We start from the raw sequence: 13,112 nt of genomic DNA on the forward strand, positions 1-13,112 counted from the left end.
TATCATTATCGATTACATTATTGTATTTCTTTTCCCACTAGGATGTGAACTCCATGGGGCAGAGGCTTTGCTTTGTTTACTTTGCATTCCCAATGCCAGAGACATACTGTGTGCTCACTAAAAGCTTGCTGAATAAATGAACAAATGGATGAGTGAATTAATGAGTGGAGTGGATAAGAGGGACTCCTCATTGTCTCGCTCAGGCCTCTCTCAGTGCCATCTAGTTTCGACGTGACCTACTTGAATGAGACATCCAGAAGTGAAAACGGGCCAGAGGGAGTCCAGGCAGTGCTAGGCTCAGCTGAACTTTTCTCTCCTGGATCTGGTGGTAATTGTTCAGCAAAGGTGCCTAAGGTAGAATGAGGTCATTTCGGGTTGTAGTCAAGCCTGGGCTCCTATAGAACTTGCAGGTAACAAAAATTCCCAGCTTTCTTTGACAAGCATTGTTTTCAATTCAGATCTCTCATAGAGTGAAGTCATGTAACTGAATTTCGTATTCTATTTCAAGAATATTATCCCAGACAGATTGATCTGGCTCTCTCTCTCTCTTTTTTTTTTTTAAACCTCTTGACTTCAACCTGTCAAGATATTGTTGAATTTTGATTCAGTCCATGGTACATAGTACAGGGCAGCTAGCTGCTGCTGGTATATTGTCTTTGAGAACACACCCATATCCATGATTCAGGAATCCGGAGGCTACCATCTCTGTCATCCCCATAGATGTCTCCTAGTGCTTAGCAGGCTGGAGAATAGACACTGAAATCATGTTTCAGAAGACCTCCCATTTCCACAATCTTGTTTGCACAGAGAAACAGCCAGAAGGGGCTGGAAGACTGATCCTGTCTTAATTCTGCTGTTCAAATCTCTTGTGCCTAAAGACAGTTTCAGTAGCATAACTGGCAGAGTCTATAAACTGTATCCATAACTCATCCTACAAAACACCCTGCAAGACAGGAGGGTGCCCTGGAAGTGATCTAGAGGTTGAAGGAGCCAGTTCTCAGTGTCTTCCGCTCATGATCATTGCATACCTCTAGGATAGAACACACCAGAGTGTTTTAACCAACTGTTGACTTCCATTCCTTCCAACTAACACATGCTTTTTATCTCAATATGCCTGATATTAAGTACTTGGCACAGAGTAAGCTTTCACTTAGCTTATATCGTAGTGAGTACTTACTAAATCTGTGTTGAATCAACACTATATGAATTTGTAAACCTCTCATGTTCCAAAATTTACAGCCATTCTCTAACAATGACCCGCATTCTCTCTGATCTCTTGGGAACTTTGACATGACATGGCTGTGATGCCCACAGCTCTGATCACTTCCTCATTACCAATCAATTCTTTTTTCTGGGGGGGTCAGAGCAAGGTCAGTCCAGAATAGAAGTGAATCTGTGGCTTCTGATATGTGCCGAAATAGGAAACAGTAGGAAGCGTCAAGACTTATCAAAAACATCAGATTCTATGCTTTTAATAGACTCATGTTTCTTTTAGAAAATAGTTGAAATTCACATTCCTTTTAGATCCTGCCAGTTTTGTAATCCTCATTGGGAAATCATGGACAAAAGAGGACTCCCCCACTTAATATGTACTTGAACTTGGGCAAGTTGCCTGCTATATTTGAGTTTGTTTTCTCTTATATTGGCAATGATAATACTGTGAAGGGTTTTATGAGGATTAAATAAGGCAACATGCAAATGTCTCTGGTTAGGTTGCCTGGCAAAGGGCAGGCACTTACTAAGTACCAGCTGCCGCTCATGGAGCGTGTGCTCCATGCCAGGTGTGGTACCTCTCCTGCACACTTGCTCTCCCCTTTCCTCCACCCAGTCCTGAGCTGTCCTGATCTCCCAGCCAGAGCTCCCTTAGCTCTGTGACCTTGCCTATGAGCAGACTTTCATGGTAGCAAAATGAGAAGAGTGAGTGAAAGTTGATTCTTCTAACTCATAGGCCTGTTTTGTTTTTTTTTTTTTTAAAAGAAATGTTCTTCAAATGCAAGGCATTTTAAAAAATTTGTGGTATAATCAACATATAGCATTATAGTCATTTCAAGTGTGTAATAATTATTTGATATTTGTGTATATTGAGAAATGATCACCGCAATAAGTCTAGCTAACATCCATCGCCTCATGTAGTTACAAAATTTTTTTCTCATGATGAGAACTTTTTTGATCTACTCTCTTAGCAACTTCAAATATGCGACACAGTATTATTAACTACAGTCACCATCCTGGACATTATATCCCCATGACTTATTTATTGTATCATTGGACGCTTGTACCTTTTGATCCCCCCTCATTCATTTTATCCACTCCCACCCCCCACCTCTGGAAACCACCAATCTGTTCTCTGTATCTATGAGCTCTTCTTTTTTTTCTTTTTTTAAAGATTCCTCCTGTAAGTGAGATCATACAAGTATTTGTCTTTCTCTGTCTGACTTACTTCACTTAGCATAGTGCCCTCAAAGTCCATCCATGATGTTCCAAGTCACTGTTCTTAAATTCCTGCAACTGTCCCACAGACTCTGATTACAGTTTGTTGCCATTAAGATTCAGGCCCCTTGAGATCTGTGGGCGGAATGATGTGGCTACTATGCTCTGGGTCCTCTTCTTAGGCTATTTCATTTGAAAGTAAAATGAAGCAGGAAACTGATGAAAGCAAAATGGCAGAGACCCTGAAGTTCTCTGAAAGAGTCCCAGGAAATCCTCCTATTTTTAGGAAAGTAGAGGGTTTCATCACACATAGGGGCTGGTTGAAATAGGCCCACACCACAACTCCAATGCTTCAGTTTTCCTCTTAATTATCAGGTTTGGAGGGTAACTGAGGTGACTCTGGAGACAGCTCTGAAGGCACTGATCTAAGAGCTACAGATCAGGATTAATGGTCCTTTTCTGTGGGTCCAAATACTTTGGAATTTGCTTCACTGTAGGAATAATCTCACTAGCTCTTTTTTTTTTCTTTCAAGCAGCATTTTTTTTCTTGAGATAGAATTTATAAACCATAAAATTCATCCTTTCAAACTGAATGTTTCAGTGGTTTTCAATACACTCTCAGAGATGTGTGAATACCGCCACAATGTAATTTTAGGACATTTCCATCACTCCCAAACAAAACTTCATATCCAAATACAGTCACTTCCACATCACTTGACAACCACTGATGGACGTCCTTTCTCTATGGATTTGCCTATTCGAGATATTTCATCTAAGTGGAGTCACACAACATGTGGCCTTTGTGTCTGGCTGTTTTCACTTAGCATGATGTTTTCAAGGTTCATCCATGTTTTAGCAGGTATCACTCCTTTTCATAGCTGAATAACATTGAATTGTATGGATAGACCAAACTTTGTTTATCCATTCATCAGATGATCATTCTGCTATGAACATTTGTGTTCAAGGTTATATGTAGACATATGTTTTCTTTTTCTTTTTTAACTAATTAAATTATTTATTTTACTTTCTATTTATTATTTTTGTTTCAGTGGAGGTACTGGGGATTGAACTCAGGACCTCATGCATGCTAAGCATGTGCTCTACCAGTATATCCACCTCCTAGACATATGTTTTCAATTCTCCTGGGTATATACCTAGCAGTGAAATTGCTGGGTCATTTGGTAACTCTGCCTTTAACACTTTGAGAACCTGCCAAACTGTTTTCCAAAGTGGCTGCACCATTTTTAATCCTATCAATAATATATGAGGGTTCCAATTTTTCTACATCCTTCCTAATGCTTATTATTTTCTGTCTTTTTAATTCTAGCCATCCTAGTGGTTGTGAAGGGGTACACACTTATTTCATTGTAGTTTTGATTTGCATTTCCCAAATGACTAATGATATTGAGCATCTTTTCATGTACTTATTGTCCATTTATATATCTTCTTTTTAGAAACATCTCTTCTAATCATTTGAACATTTAAAAAGTTGGGTTATATGTCTTTTTATTGCTGAGTTGTAGGAGTTCCTTATATATTCTGGATACTAGACCCTTGTCAGATATATGATTTGCAATTTTTTTTTCCCATTCTGTGGACCATCTTTTCACTTCCCATCTTGAAAATAATGTTTTCCAATCCATGAACATAATTGTCTTCCCATTTATTGAGGTCTTCTATAATATTGTTCCATTATCCCATCTGGTTTTCAATGTAGAAGTCTCACACTTCTTTTGTCAAAATTGATTACTAAGTATTTTAGATTTTTTGGCACTATTGTAAATGCAATTGCTTTCTTAATTTCATTTAAAATTGTCCATTTCCATTAGCATAGAAAAATACAACTGATTTTTTAACATTAACTTGTATCATGCCGTCTTTCTGAATTCATTTATTAGTTCTAATACTTTAAAAAAATGGATTCATAAATTCATGTCATCTGTGACTAACGGTAGTTTTATTTGCCCCTTTCGATTTTAATGCCTTTTATTTGTTTTTCTTGTCTAATTGCTCTACGTGGAAGTGCAGTGTTGAATAGAAATGGTGAGAGAAGACATCCTTGTCTTGTTCCTGATCTTAGAGTGGATGAATTCAGTCTGTCCCTATTAAGTATGATGTTAGCTATGAGTTTTCTGAAGAAGTCTTTTATCAGGCAGAGGAAGTTTCTTTCTATTCCTACTTTGCTGAATGTCATACGTTGTTATTTGATTTCAGGGGGAATCACAGAAATGGCAGTTTTGCTTCCTCCCCAAGATGAGACCATTGTGCCGCTAAGCATGTGACGATGCCATTCCAGTAGAAAGCACGAACTTCCTTTTAGGCTTACGTTCAAACGCATTTCTTGAGTTGAAGCTCAAATTCATGGGGCTTTCCAATGCAAATGGGGGGACTTTATTATTGTGGTTGAAACCTGTGCCTTCAGAGATCTCTCCAGAATCACCGCGCCCTTTGCCAAACAAGTGCTGCTCATTTTCTCTCGAGGTTGGAGACAATGTGAGAAAAGTGATTCAGAACATTTCTAACTTTAATCCACATATAATCTCTCCTTAAGTAAAGTGAATTCTCCTAGAACCTTTGTCACTACCAAGCAGCTATTATGTGCCCAGCCTTTTGCTACCTACTAAGACCATGACAGCAGATGATATAGTCTTTATCCTCTTGTATTTAATAATGGCTAAAATTTGTGTTTTCTATGTTCAAATACTGAGCTACCTGCTTAACATGCATTGTATCATTTGGTCTCCGTATCAACAATGTGTGATAAGAACTATTATTTTTGTTAAAAGAAATATGACTTTTAGAGAAGTTAAGCAAGATCTCATGCTTGAAAGTGGCAGACCCAAGTTGGTTGAACTCCTTAATCCAGATTCTTATTCTCTATACTATGTTGTTTCTTTCCCCTGCTCTCTGGGAATTTATATTCTTATTGCTGAGGCAAGAAATACTTAAGTAAAACAGGGAACACTAAAGAGACAAGAGATAAACGTCTTGAGTAGAATCTGGAGGTTCTTGAACAGTGGGTGCGGTAGTTGTGACGTGGGTTCTTGTGAAGATGTTGAGCCTTGAGAAAGGCCATGGATTGACTGAGATTGGAAGGAGCACAATGGAAAGAGGAGCAGGGCTGAGAAACAGCATAAGAAGTATGGAAATTAGCTTGGACTTCCTGGGGGAAGAGATCGACTGGAGGGAGAGTTTTCTGTCATTCGTCAGTGGAAGATTTGATCTGGGAGCAATTTGGGTCAGATTTTGGTGTGTGTGTGTGTGTAGGTATATGAATATTACAACAAAGGGTAGGGTTTAGAGAAATATTTAAGTAATAGAATCCACTTAGTTATTATTTTGTTTGTTTGTTTTTATAAATTGCACTCCTTGAATTTCCACATCTCTGAGAAAGTACCATAGGGAGAGGGGAGGTGGCTGCTTAGATGGGATCCTGGCTTCCCACTCCCACTAGAGCAGCTCCAAATTTAGAAGTTGATGTTCATTTTGAAATTATACTGGAAAATCAGGTTTTAGCCAAAAAGTCATTTATTGGAGATAATCATTATTTTCTCCTTTGATTTATTGCTGTGATAAATTGCATTAAGAGATTTATTAGTATTGAACTATCCTTTCATTCCTGGAATAAACTATATTATGCTTATAATGTGCTCTGAGATTCTGTTTGTTTATATATAATTTCGCATCAACCTTAGTAAATGAGATTAGCACCCCCCACCAAAAAAAAAAAAGAAAATAAATCAGGTTTTAAAGCTTAAAAAGGGTTTCAAACCACTGAGTTAGCCCAATAATCCTGCTCTACAGATGAATAAACATGGGCTTAAAGTGACACAGCTAGTTAATAAGAGAGCAAAAATTCAAGTTCACGTTCCAATTTAAATTTCTTGGTGCCAACTTCTTCATTTGACAAACATTTATTGTCCATCTGTTATATCCCAGGAAAGATGCAAAGCTCTGTGGAGCGCAAGAATGACTGGTCCCTACATTTGAAGAGATCATGAGGGACAGGGATGCCTAAAAAGAGATTATAGACAATGTGGGAGGCCCATTGCTCTGCTTGGGAAGGGGCAAAATCAGGGTGTGCTTCATAGAGGAGTGATACCTGACCTGAATCTTCACGAATGTGTTGTATTTGCCAGGGAGATTAGGGGGAGAAGAGCATTCTAGGCCAAAGCAGCAGTGAATATTAAAGAAGAAAGGTATAAGAAAGCACAGCTTAATCAAGGAATAGCAAATAGTTTTCTAATGAAGAAAACTTATGGTTTATTAAGCATTCCTCCGTTCCAGGCATTATGCTACACAATTTACATGGATTATTTCACGTAATACCCTTAAAAATCCTATGCGCTGGATACAGATGAGAAAACTGAGTCTTAGGATGGAGAAGTTATTCACGTAAGGGCCGCGTAAGGTCTCACAGTTAAACAGTGGTAGAGCTTGGATCTGAATCCAGGGAGCTTAATTTTGGATTTAGAGTCCTATGCACCTTGCTAAGTGGTTTGGATTTTATCCTCTAGGTCAGTGGTTCTCAATCTTGCAGCAGAATCACCTGATGGGCTTATTAAAACATAGATTCTGGGCTTTGCCCCCGAGTTTCTGAGGTAAGACCCAAGGATTTGCATTTCGAACAAGTCTCCTGGTGCTTCTGACCTTGCTGGGGAATCACACGTTGAGAGCTGCTGTGAAAGGAAGCTACTGGAAGGTTTTAAGTTTGAGGGGGAAACTCATCGGATGTGCCTGTATTTTCTGCAGAGCTCTCTGGGTAAAGGATGAGAATGAATGGCAGGTTGGATAAGAGAGGCCACAGTGAAATGGTATTTGAAGAGGGCAGAGGACACAAATGGGAGGAGCAGTTATGAGACGAATTTCTAATGTGCATCCCGAAGGATGAAGCGGGAGAGATGTACCGAAAAGTGATCACCCAGGAAGATAGTTTTGGTACTCGTGGCACTTAGCAAGCTCTGGTGCAGGATGGCAACAACCGTGTTAAATTACAAGCATTTACAGACATGGGATCTGATTAGAAACAAGAGGTGAAAGGATCGTAGTAGAAGAAAAAGTGGCTCTAAGCCTTCCCTGGAAAGGACTTGGAGCGGGAATTGTCTTTCTTGGACATGTCGAGTTGGGGCCCTCGTGTGGCCTCATCGAGAGAAATCCTGCTATGGTGGAAAGTGGACTAGCCTGGCTGAGGGGGCCCAGTTTCTAGACGTGGCTCAGTCACTTATTCTACCATTTTGGAGCTGTCACACACTCTTTGAACCTCCATTGCTTCACCTGCAAGCGGAGTTGACAATAGCTTCTCTGTCTGCTTGTGTGAGACTGGAGGGAAAAGGATGAGCGTTTTCAGGTTGATACTTTGAATCAAACAATTTTCTCTGGTCACATCCCCACCCATTAGTGCTCAGATAGGAGAAAGTCCACATGACAAAGGGAACTCAGACTTCTTTCATTTGCCCGGACTTTAACATGCATGTTTCAGAGCGGCCAAAAAAAAAAAAAAAAAAAAAGACTTAAATTGAGTTTGAGCTTTAAAATATTTTAATATAAGCTAGAGTTCAGAAGAAAGCTGAGTTACTTCCTGGAAGTAATTCTTTTTAAACCTCAATTATGAATAAATATATTTTCAAGTATTTCAAGTCCACTATAACTTAACTTTACATCAACTGCCTTGGAAGATTTTTTAAAACAACTGAAACATGTCTTAAAGCTATTAGTGAGATCCCTTATTTTAACTATTTAATTCTAGAGTGTGAGCAAGAATTTCTTACAATCCAGCTAAAACTTAAGAAGTGGCTTCATTGGTCATGATGATCATGGAGTAATCATTAACTCAGGGGTCACGTTTAACAGCTTGCTGCCCCTCGACCTCCATACCCAATGCATTAACAAGTCTTTTCCCAGCTCTCCATCCTCTCCCTCTTCACTAACACATAATTCTCTTGCTGCACAACGTCACTCACCATCTTTCATCTGGATTACTGCCATTGTTTCCAAACGAATCTACTGTATCCATTCTTGAAGCCTTTCCAATTCATATCCACACCATACAAAGATTAACACTTCATATCTAATTAAACTTTCACCAACTTGAGCCCTTTAAAGGCTTTCCAAAGCTTTTAGGATGAGGTCAATACCATCTGATATGACAGATGAACTGACCACGTGAGCTGACCTCTACTGACCTCCCAGTCTTACTTCACTCCACGCTCCGTGTCACTCTCCCTGCATTAGTCAAACCGGCTGTCTTCTCACCTGGTGGATGTGCAGTGCCTCCACCCACCATAGAAACTTTGCAGATCCCGTTCCCACTGCCTAGAATCCTTTCCTCCTCTCTTATCTGGTGACTCCCTCTATTCTCATCTCACAGTTCAATTGACACGTCACAAAGTCTTCCATGACCACATCAAACCTGAATTATATGTTCTCACAGCACCATTTACCTCTCTACTATGCTTGCCACAGCTGCAATTTTACACTGATTTCTGTGTCTATTTGATTGATATAGAGGGCAGGGGATGATGTTTGGTTTGGCTCCTTGTATAGTGCTAGTGCCCAGAAGAGTGCTTAGTACACAGCGGGAGCTGGTGAATATTTGTGCAATGAATGCATATTCTTAGAGAGTGTTCTGGTGCAGGGGCTCATGCTTACATTCCATTGGGAGTAAGTAATGCATAGAAGTTTATGATAGAAATTGAAGTCATTGAAAGATGTGACAGTGTTGATTTCAGCTTTCAGCTGTGTAATAACTAATAACACACGTCCTGTTTGCATTTGTATAGGCATACGCTATTTCTCTACTGGAGAACCCCCTGGGACCACAGATTACCCGTAAAACGTTGCCTCTGTGGTTTAAAATCTTAAGTGGTGTCTACTTTATACAAATATGCAGTCCTGGATTGTGAGAGCAATTGAGCCTGCTTGTTTTTCTATTAGCAGTCATATTTTTTTTGCTACGTGTAGATTGGAAAAATCCCTTTTGTGAAAACTATTGTCCAGCTTTCATTCTGAATTTGCTCATAGTCCTCAACCACAGCAGAATTGAAAAACAAGAGTTTTTAAATGAAAGAGTTTTAAAACAGGAGAGAAAGAACACACACAGGGGCTGTTTTCTTACTCTCCTGCTGTACGTACTGTAGTGACTGCTACATGATACCCTTGATAACCAGGTGGTCAGAGACAGTCTAGCACCCTAGTCGTAGACGTATTCTGGGAATGGAGTTAAGTCGAGTCAAGGCGCCATGACTGCAGCTCATTCTGCACCATGAGAAGCTGGATATAGACAAAGTTTGAATTTGCTCATGCAAACTTCATAATTATTTCAGGAAGCAAGAATGACAGCCCTCAATTACATATCTTTCAAATATCACTGTTAACCTCAAGCCCTCTTACCTTAATCAGAGCTTGGGAACAAGGATTCACAGAACTATTTCATGAAAAGATGGACTGTGCGTTTGTATAAATGCAACTACTGTATTGCAATTAAGCAATACACACGCCACTGCTGCGTACCACCAGTAAAGTAAATAAAGCACTGTCCTGCTGCCTACAGTTTGGAGAGGATTCCCACGGAGGAACAAACAGCCACCGTTTGTCATTAAGACATCTAAACTGTGTCCAATTAGTAGTGAAGCCTATGACTGATATATTAAAATTATTTTATGAGTTAGGCCAAGCAAGTCAACATTCAGGGCATAAATTAATTGATTGAGAGTAACTGATTCTAATGCTCTATGGTCCTCACATTACTCGCATCAGACTAGCCTTTTGTGTCAGTTCTTGTCTGGCTCCTAAACTCCCTCTGCCTTCTCCCCATCTCCTGGAGCTAATGAATCAGAATCTTGGTGGGCGGCGGGTGTAAGTATCAGCATTTTAAACAAGCTCTCAGGATTATTCTCATGCCCAGTAAAGCTTGAGAAGCACAGAAAGACTTTTAGGGCCTGAGACTGTTCTAAGATTTGTTTGGTTTTTCTTCTGCCAGGGGGCAGTGTTCTCTGAAACATGGCTGGATTAGCAAACCAAGCTGAAAGTTGATTTCAGGCTTTCTCACTCGCTTTCTCGTCGACTGATCCAAACACAGGTGACCTTTTACCAAAATCTTAAATACCAGAGCAGGTGAACTTTCTTGATTTAGTTTCATCATAAAGGTTTGGACTATATTTCAGTCCTTTTAGTTGAGTTTCTAGATGCTGTGGGATGTGTTACCTGGTGTTTTGGTTTTCTCAATTTTAGATAATGAGGGGTAATTTTATTTTGCGATTGATTTGATGCCCAAGGTAAGGACTTTGGTCATCCTCCTGATAGTTAATTGATAATGATGTCTTCGGTAAAATTCTGTCTAATTATGGTTAGATGGTGTGTGTGTGTGTGTGTGTGTGTGTGTGTGTGAGAGAGAGAGAGAGAGAGAGAGAGAGAGAGAGAGAGAGAGAGAGAGAGAGAGAGAGAGAGAGAGAATCTGTTCCGTATGCACAATGACCCAGCAGAAGACAAGGCTCTTTGGCAGAATGGTGAACAGATATAGTGGCTGAGCTCAGTCCTCTTAGATAATTGGTAACAAGTGCTGTACAGAAGCCAATTATGGATAAACTTAGCTATTACACTTAAGACTTTTCCCCCCTGCACAGCAACCCTGCATGTCAAAAAAATTAATAGATAATGATCAGCTCCTGAGTCTAATTTTTTTCAAGGAGAGCCTTCATTGTCCTCAGGCTGGGTTTCTACCATCAAATGTCAGACAGATTCTAAAGTTGTTGGACTCTGGCGAGGGCTGGGGAGGTTGGAGAGCTGGGGAGGCAGGTTTTTTTTTTTTCCGGAACATTTGGAACTCTGGGGTATACAGTGCAATCACAGGATTGCTTCTATAGGTTCCTTTTGACTTTACAGTTTTCCTTGCAAAAGCCAGCCTGCATTCTGAACTTGAACATAAAGAGTAGAAAAATCTCACGTGGGGTTAACATCTTTCATAAGCCTTGCCAAATGCCCGACCCCAAATCATTTCAGTCTGGCACACAGACGAAAGTGAGACAGTTCTGCAGAGAAGTCCATAAGCCTGCCATCTCTGCAGGAGTGCAAAACGAAAAGGATTTTAGAAAGACAACTATAAGTCTGTGTTTCTTTTTCTCGATTAACTGTTGCTAAATTCTAGAATGTATAATGAAACCCAGGCCTACTGTGCAATCCGCTGTAAACAAGTTCTTGCTTTTGTGCTATCAGGTTTTGTTTGAGCGGAGCCACGACTTCCTCGGTAATTTGTTGCGTGGTAAGCACCGCAGTTGTTTACGGGCAGGCATATGCTGTGGGCGAGAACGAGGGTCACCAGCCTGGCCAGAGAAAAAGCCAAGATAAGCTTTCTTCCCTCATCTGAATCCTGAAAGTGTACAGGATTTAAGGATCTTTCAGCTTCTGAGCCCTCGATTTCTTTTAGAAGTCTCCTGATTGCCCACGAGCTTCGTTCAGGAGAATGTCATGTTCACAATAGCATCAAAGGACGCAGTGTTTGGTGGCTGGATGATAATTTATCTGGGAAAAACCTCGGGAAACAATTCTTTAAAGCTCAATGCTTGCTGCCATTGAGATTTCCTTCCTCAATTCAATCACTAGTAAAGCCCCTCCATCCCACCCCTGCTGCCACCCCCCCCCCCCAAAAAAAACCCCGAGGGAGGAAGAGGCAGAGAGAACTGAACTTAACTTGAGAACATATTTGGTCCCTCCTCATAGGGCAGAAGAACTCTATGCTGCTTAGCTGGCATTCCCAATAGTTTGATAAAAGTTACTTCTCTCAAGTCTAACAACAACATGGGGGAAAAATAATGCTATCTCTTGTGTTTAGTTACAGTCTTGGGAGATTTCATTGTGAGAAATATCTGAAGAGTCAGGAGCAGCTAAGAATGTGGCAATAGGGACAGGGTCCTTTAAACTGCCAGAAAAATAAATACATGGGCAAGACAGAGAAAGTTATTAGCTTTACAAATTATAAAACTTTCCTTGTTTTTTGTTTTTTTTAAATGAAGTCGTGAAGTTGACGACATTGAATAACCACACTGTAAACCTTAAAAGCTGAGAGCCGGTAGAAACCCTTTTATGACTCTTGTTTCATTTTTATCGGATAAAATCCATTTGGTTTCTTTTTTAAAAACCGTGTTTTTGGGAGGGAAGGAAAATGAGCATTCACTGTTATTGGCTACAGCGACATAAGAAACCCTTATGTTACCAGAGGAAACCACATGAAAGTATCTGTGTGTCAGGGGAGGGACCGATAGTGGGTGGAGGAGAGGAGAGGGATGTTTCAAGCTTCTTATGCTCAGAGCTGCGATTTGTGAACGAACCGTGATGAAATCAAGCTTCGGACAAATCAGAGGAGCCTGTCAACCTCCCAGGTGGGATTGCTTGTAGTTAATAGACTGAACTCAGAGCCCCAAAAAAGCAGTGCATTCAGGGTAGGCAAACAGAACACACTGCAAGAGGCTTTCCAAGAACCCTCTGCCATGGCCAGGAGAAACTCATTCCGGCTGTCTCAGGTAGGAGAATGACAGACTGACAGGGGAAAGCCTTGCTCTGCAGAGTTGCTTTCTGATTTCGAAATTTTCCTTTTTGTTTTTAAAAGGAAGACAGCGCTGTGTGGTGTGTTAGGGAGCGTGTAGGACTGGGTGGTGATGGTGAAGGCACTTGCCTTGCCTTCGTGGAAT

The 13,112-nt window shown here is 40.3% G+C and overlaps 1 protein-coding gene across 8 annotated transcripts in view; it reads left to right on the forward strand.

Annotated features, from left to right (window-relative positions):
• The window catches only part of ENPP2 (ectonucleotide pyrophosphatase/phosphodiesterase 2), a 101,121-nt gene that overhangs the window by 15,879 nt on the left and 72,130 nt on the right, over window positions 1-13,112 (forward strand). For 2 of the 8 annotated variants that reach the window (XM_010988424.3, XM_010988423.3), the window contains exon 1: window positions 12,897-12,944. The exons of 5 other annotated variants lie outside the window; for them this stretch is intronic. In XM_010988424.3, coding sequence (XP_010986726.1) covers window positions 12,912-12,944 — 33 coding nt within the window. In that variant the 5' untranslated portion in view covers window positions 12,897-12,911. Of the gene's footprint in view, window positions 1-12,877; window positions 12,945-13,112 lie in introns of those variants that run through there. One more of the 8 variants, XM_010988421.3, reaches the window with a different exon arrangement.

Source organism: Camelus dromedarius, chromosome 20 (assembly GCF_036321535.1).
Source record: "Camelus dromedarius isolate mCamDro1 chromosome 20, mCamDro1.pat, whole genome shotgun sequence".
Classification (NCBI taxonomy): Eukaryota; Metazoa; Chordata; class Mammalia; order Artiodactyla; family Camelidae; genus Camelus; species Camelus dromedarius.